The sequence below is a fragment of the Lepidochelys kempii genome, chromosome 7, assembly GCF_965140265.1.
Source record: "Lepidochelys kempii isolate rLepKem1 chromosome 7, rLepKem1.hap2, whole genome shotgun sequence".
In the NCBI taxonomy this organism is placed as follows: domain Eukaryota; kingdom Metazoa; phylum Chordata; order Testudines; family Cheloniidae; genus Lepidochelys; species Lepidochelys kempii.
In genome coordinates this window covers 23,120,523-23,126,522 of record NC_133262.1, presented here as the reverse complement: position 1 = coordinate 23,126,522, position 6,000 = coordinate 23,120,523, and the positions used below count along the sequence as shown (strand labels likewise).

General features: G+C 45.8%; 1 protein-coding gene across 3 annotated transcripts in view; it reads left to right on the top strand.

The window, feature by feature from the left end:
- The first annotated feature begins 219 nt into the window (after positions 1-219).
- The window catches only part of MGLL (monoglyceride lipase), an 86,802-nt gene continuing 81,021 nt past the window's right edge, over positions 220-6,000 (top strand). Inside the window, exons 1-2 of one of the 3 annotated variants that reach the window (XM_073351375.1) lie at positions 220-334; positions 1,732-1,870. In XM_073351375.1, coding sequence (XP_073207476.1) covers positions 1,746-1,870 — 125 coding nt within the window. In that variant the 5' untranslated portion in view covers positions 220-334; positions 1,732-1,745. The other 2 variants (XM_073351373.1, XM_073351372.1) reach the window with 2 other exon arrangements.

Below are 6,000 nucleotides of genomic sequence, written 5' to 3'. Positions count from 1 at the left end.
GGGGCCGGGCTGCTGCGGGTCCCGGCCTGGCCACACGTGCAGCGGGCAGAGCGACCTGCCCCGAGCCAGGAGCCTCGCCGTGCCCCGCCGGCTCCTGCCGCTGCGGCGGCTCCACCCTCCTCCCGCTGGAGCTGGCCCCCGCGCGCCTGCCCTCCTGGGCCGCTGCCCGCAGGGCTTTGCTCGGCTCCGCTCTCGCTCTCGGATTAACTCGCCGGCGGAACCGCCGCGGATGTGCGAAGGCAGCGGGGCGCCGGCGCGGAGCCCGCCCGCCCGCCGCTCCCGGGGCCACGGCGTGCAGGGGCAGCTGCGAGCACGCCGCGCCGTTCCGCCCCGGGTAAGGTCCCTCCACGCCGCTCCCTCGCCCTTCACGTGCCGGCAGCCCGGAGCGTGCCACGAATCCTGGCCGCCTTGGAAGCCGGGGGTGTCTGTTGCATTTGAAACCCAGGGGGATTTTTTTTTTTTATTATTTTTTTTTTTTTGCCTTGGCTCTGGTTGGCGTTGGGGCAGATGACAGGTCTCTTGGGTTCTGCCTCTGCCCGGTCTCGCTACTAGAGAGAAGCAGCTGGGGAAGTTGTGTTGTTTTCACTCGAGATGACTTTGCAGCGGGGAGCCGAGGGGAGAGCCCCACTTTCTCTCCCTGCCCCCCCCTCCGCCCCATGCCCCTTCACAGCAAGTGACAGGAAGGAAGTAAAGTTTGCAAGCAACCTGCAGCAACAGTAACTTTCTCCACAAGTCTCCCAGTGCCACACAGCTGCCTGTGCTCAAGGTGCCTTTGATGTGTGTGCAGCAGCTTCTGGAAAGTGGACTGCAGCCTTCCCTTCCCCACCACCTCCCCTCCCACCACCACCTCAGCCCACACATGCGATTTGTTTAAGAAAAGTGATGAAATGAACAAGAAGTGATGAATTACAGGCGAGTTTCCCTAAAGAGAGATTGGAACAAGGAGCTTGGGGGAGCGGATCGCAGCCAGCACAGAAGCTTGCAAGGGGAAGAGATCTGTGTTGCCCTTTTTTTGCAACAGAAAGGAATTGATCTGGGGCTGGGGGCGCTGAATGTTTGGCTGGGTGTTAATGTATCTTAGCGGCGTTATGCAAAAGGCTCTATATGCTTGTATTTGACTTGCAATGCCGGCGTCTCTCTGGGATCCAAACCCTTGCACAGGATGAAAACAGGTTTGCTGCGAATCCTCCTATATGTTTTCCTTTTCAGATGTCAGAAAAGAGCATAATAACCACACAGTGCCACCAGGCACCTCATTACTGCGCACCCTTCGCCGTTCTTTGGAGATGTTAACAGAGATGAATCTTTTATGCAGCTGTCTCCTTGTATCCATAGCGGTGCTTTACAATTTGCACTTGATTGCAGCTCAATATGCTTTTTAAAAGCCGTTTCCCAAAGCGATGTAAAATAAACACAGATGGGAGAAGGGGAAAAAAGCAGTAAGGAAGCAGTGTGGTTGGGTTGTTATCTCCCCTCTCTCTCCTAATGTGATCATTTGCTCTAAAAAAAAAAGAAAAGAAAAGAAAAGTGGGTCTTCAGTCTCAGAGGAGTTGCAAGAAGCGGATGAGATTGAGGACCGTTTTGTGGATCTTTGGTGGGGTGGGAGAAACATTTCCATCAGTGTCAGTTGCCTTATTGACTTTCTTGAATGTGTGTACTTAGTAAACCCTTCTGCCAATATCTCTCCTGCTCCTCTTTAAAGTATGTCCTGTTTCTTCCAACACCTTATAGGTCAGTCTTCTAGAATGCCCGAGGAAAATTCCCCAAGACGGAGTCCTCAGAATATCCCTTATCAGGACCTTCCTCATATGGTCAATACAGATGGACAATATCTTTTCTGCAGATATTGGAAACCAGCCACAACTCCAAGGTGAGCACTTTCAAATGATGCATTTGTTCTCAATAAATAAGCCTCCATTAATGTAACTTTATAATTATTTATAGATTATACAGCATCATAGGTGTTCGTGGTGCTTTACAGAACCAATAAAAAGGCATATCCCTGCCCCAGAGCGCTTCCAATGTAAAGATTAGATCCTATAACTCCTCAGTCTCCCGAGCAGGCTTTACTACTTGCATAAATGAGGACTACTTACTTGAGTAATGTTTTGCGAGATTTGTATTTACTTTCATTTCATGCTCAGTTGAACAGGGTGACATTTCAGTCGCCTTGGAAATATCATCCATATGATGCATTACAGCAATAGAGATATTTTTAAACAGATATCCCCAACTTTCAGAGATGTGTGACATACACAGGCTTTCGTTGCCCAGCCTTTGTCATTATTTTTAGTGTTAAATCAAACATTAGAGGTCTCATTCAGCTGTAATAGTGGTGCTATAAATCCCAGTGCAATGACAGGTTTTTACACACTATATGTAATTTACTTCTTACTAAATTTAGAGTTGGAAAATTACTTGGATGGATCTTCCACTTTAAATTGGCTGTGGTTTCAAAGCTGAACTCAGTGATGGAACGTGGACAAATAATCAGATAAAGAAATTTAAGTAATCTCTTATTTATTCATAGTCCTTTACTGTAATGGCTTCTGAGTTAGGTTATGTGCTTTTAAAAAGCATGAATTTGGTAGTGTGGTAGAAAATTGCCTGTGTATTTCTCTACTTATTTATGGTCTCACTTCTACCTGCCAGTCACAGTTATAAGATGCTGGCTTCATGTGTATGAATGCTAGCACTAGCTATACACATCGCTACATATGAAAATGCATCTGTTCTCCTATTGTTTGTCTTTTCTGCAGTCAAACGGGATAAGCTCTGTTTATTTTTACATTGCAGGGGTAAAGATTTGTGGGAAATGGCTGCCCAAGGAATAGTGGGAAGTTAAACTTTTCTGCCCCAGCTGTCCAAATCCTTTGTCACGTGTCTGTTTCAGGATCAATCAGTGGGTCTTGCTGAGTAGTAGAAATGTGGCTGAGGTTACCTAGCCTTCTGCTTCAGCTCCCATAACCATTACCAAGCCAGACAGGAGTTATGTGGATGACACAAGTACTCCTGAAGTGCACATGTGGGAAAACCCAGTTTGCTGTCCTTGAAGCAACATCCACTGTTATCCTATCACCGGACAGGTGAACTTTTGGGGCCTGATCCAAAGCCCATTAAAGTCAGTCCCATTCATGTCAACAGTTTTAGGATCAAGCTATAGCACAACTGTCTTAGCTTATAATTACCTGGTCCAGGCAGCAACTCAAGCAGTTATTTCTAACCCCAGTGTGTCTTCCAAAAACCAGAAGGAAACTTTTTGGCATTGGTTTGTATATAGTTCTGGCACCAGCCTCAAGATTTCCTCTACAGAACAAATTCAGTAGCAAAACAAGCTTCTTCTGTGAAACCAGCCTGTCACGTATTATAATGCTAATTAATCATTAACTGCCCACAGTGTTCTTCACTCAGTTGTGGAACTGCATTCTCTTTTCATGTTTAATTTCTTAGAAAATTAGTGGGGAGCAGATGAGTCTTTGATCAAGAAATGAAAGGATGATGAAGTAGAAGTTAAAACTTGGTGTTTAATTCCTCACACTAGCTCATCTTTTCAGGGCTCTGCACACCAAGCAGTTAATTGAGAGTGAGGTTGCCCTAGTTTTGTGACAACAAAGTAAACAGGATCAGTGCTGCTCATTTACAAGTGGTTCTTACGTGTGTGTGGGGGGGATGTTTATTTTTAGCTTTGCTTTGTTGTATGAGAGAGTGTGTAAGTAACTGAATAACAATTTAGTACCTAGATCCTACAGTCATGAATGCTCTTGAAATGTTTAGATCGAAAGAACAACAGAAAATACATTTATCTCTCTCTTCAAAAGTATCCAAGAGTTTTTCTCTTTTATATGCTGAAGCTCAGTCACTTTCATCCAACTTTAAACATTCAATGAAAATGAGATCAGGAGACCACAGGGAAGGTTTACAGGCCCGTTATGAATGCATTCTGTTTCAAATATTGATGAGGGCAACTATTGCAATTATTATTTTAGCTACAATAAATGCAGTGTTATTCAACTGCTGACTTGCTTTGGGAACCTTAATATTAACATGTGCTGCTGTAATGCTCAAACAGGACCTTTCATTGATCAAATCCCAGCTAAGGGCTTTAGATAGCTGCAGGTGTCCAAAGGTTAGCGTTGACTTGCGTTCCACTGGTAGAGAATGTATTACCCTTGGCCCCTTCCTAGGGGAAAGAAACAGGAAATTTGCCAAAGGTAAAATAAAATTAAATCCACTAGCCTGGGGCCATGCTCTAAATATGGCTAAATACCCCTGAGAACAGGGTCAGGTGACAGCTACTACTCCTTCCAAAGTGCCCATCTTTTACTCCTAGGAAATAGGCATGTTAAGATGGGTAACAGCTGCAGTGGACTAAAGGGCTGCAGCTTTGTGTCAAATGATTTGTCAGGAAAATGGGGCGTTTATAGGATCTCTTGCTTTGTGGATAGAAATATATAAGGCCTGGTCCTGTATGGCGCTGAGCATCCACAGATCCCCTTGGCCCATACTTGTGCACAGGGAATCTTTGGTACAAATGAATGTAGGGAACCACAAAGGCCAAGGATATAGAGAGTGAACCCCCATCCCCACTGAGAGATCCTCAGCCAGGATTTCTGGCTGTTGTTTTGTTGAGAAGAAAGATTTAGGGAGTTACCTCATATGAAGCAAAGGCACTCTGGTGCCACAGTGATGGGTATGGGATAGATAGATTAGATAAAAATAGGGCTAGGGAAGGGAGGTGGTGGTCTTTTCCTCTCACTCCTTTAGGGTGGGATGTTATTCCCAATGTGGGAGCCTTGGAGTGGGTGTTTTGTTCTACTCAGCCTTCTTTGCAGACAGCAAGGCAGGTGCATTTGGGTAACACCTGTAAGTTGTTCAACTTGTTGAACCTGTTTTATTGTAAATGAAGCTTTTGCATTGAAAGTGTAATTCAGAGGCCAAATTAACACCTAAGGAAATACGGGGGAAAGGGTAGGGACATGCTAGTGTGGAATCCAATGACTGACTCATTCATCATAAAAAGAAAAGGAGGACTTGTGGCACCTTAGAGACTAACCAATTTATTTGAGCATAAGCTTTCGTGAGCTACAGCTCATTTCATCGGATGCATTCCAACGAAAGCTTATGCTCAAATAAATTGGTTAGTCTCTAAGGTGCCACAAGTACTCCTTTTCTTTTTTGCGAATACAGACTAACACGGCTGCTACTCTGAAATCATTCATCATAGTGATGCAATAGGCATATCTTGTATAGCATGACAATGGTTAACTCTTTTGCATCAGGTGCTAACCAGCGCATTGAAAGCTATAACTGCACTGTGGCAGAGCACGTTCAGGACAGTTCAGCAGTGTTTGGAGTATCAGCTAGTCATTAATACCAGGACACATTCACTTCTGCCTACACGCAGGACATCGTGCAACTAAGGGAATCCTATCTTAGGCCTTGTCTACGCTATGGGCTAAATCGGCACTGCTGCGATTGTTGCAGCGGGCGTCGATTTAGCAGGTCTGGTGCAGACACAGTAAGTCAAGGGGAGAGCACTCTCCCGTAGACTTAATTAATCCATCTCAGTGAGAGACCGAAGCTGTGTCAATGGGAGAGCGTCTCCCGTAGACATAGCGCAGCACAGACACCGTAATTTACGTAGCTTAAGCAGCGTAACTCAGATTGACTTACACCACTAGTGTAGACAAAGCCTTAGTTAAAAAGTAGTGCTTACAGTAAAAAAAACCATAGCATTAAGTCCCCGACTGGCTGTTTGAATAGAAATGAAGGCAAGGAGTTAAGAAACCCATGTTCTGTGCCCAGCATTCACAGATGCGTGGGCTTGAGCTAGTCCTATAAGCTGACACTTTGAAAAGCATCCACAGCAGAGGTGGGCAACCGCAGCCACCGGGAGCTGCCGGGGGCTGTGCCTGCGGACAGTCAACGTCAGCAAAATGTCTCGCGGCCCACAACCAGATTACCCTGATGGGCCACATGCGGCCCGTGGGCTGCAGGTTG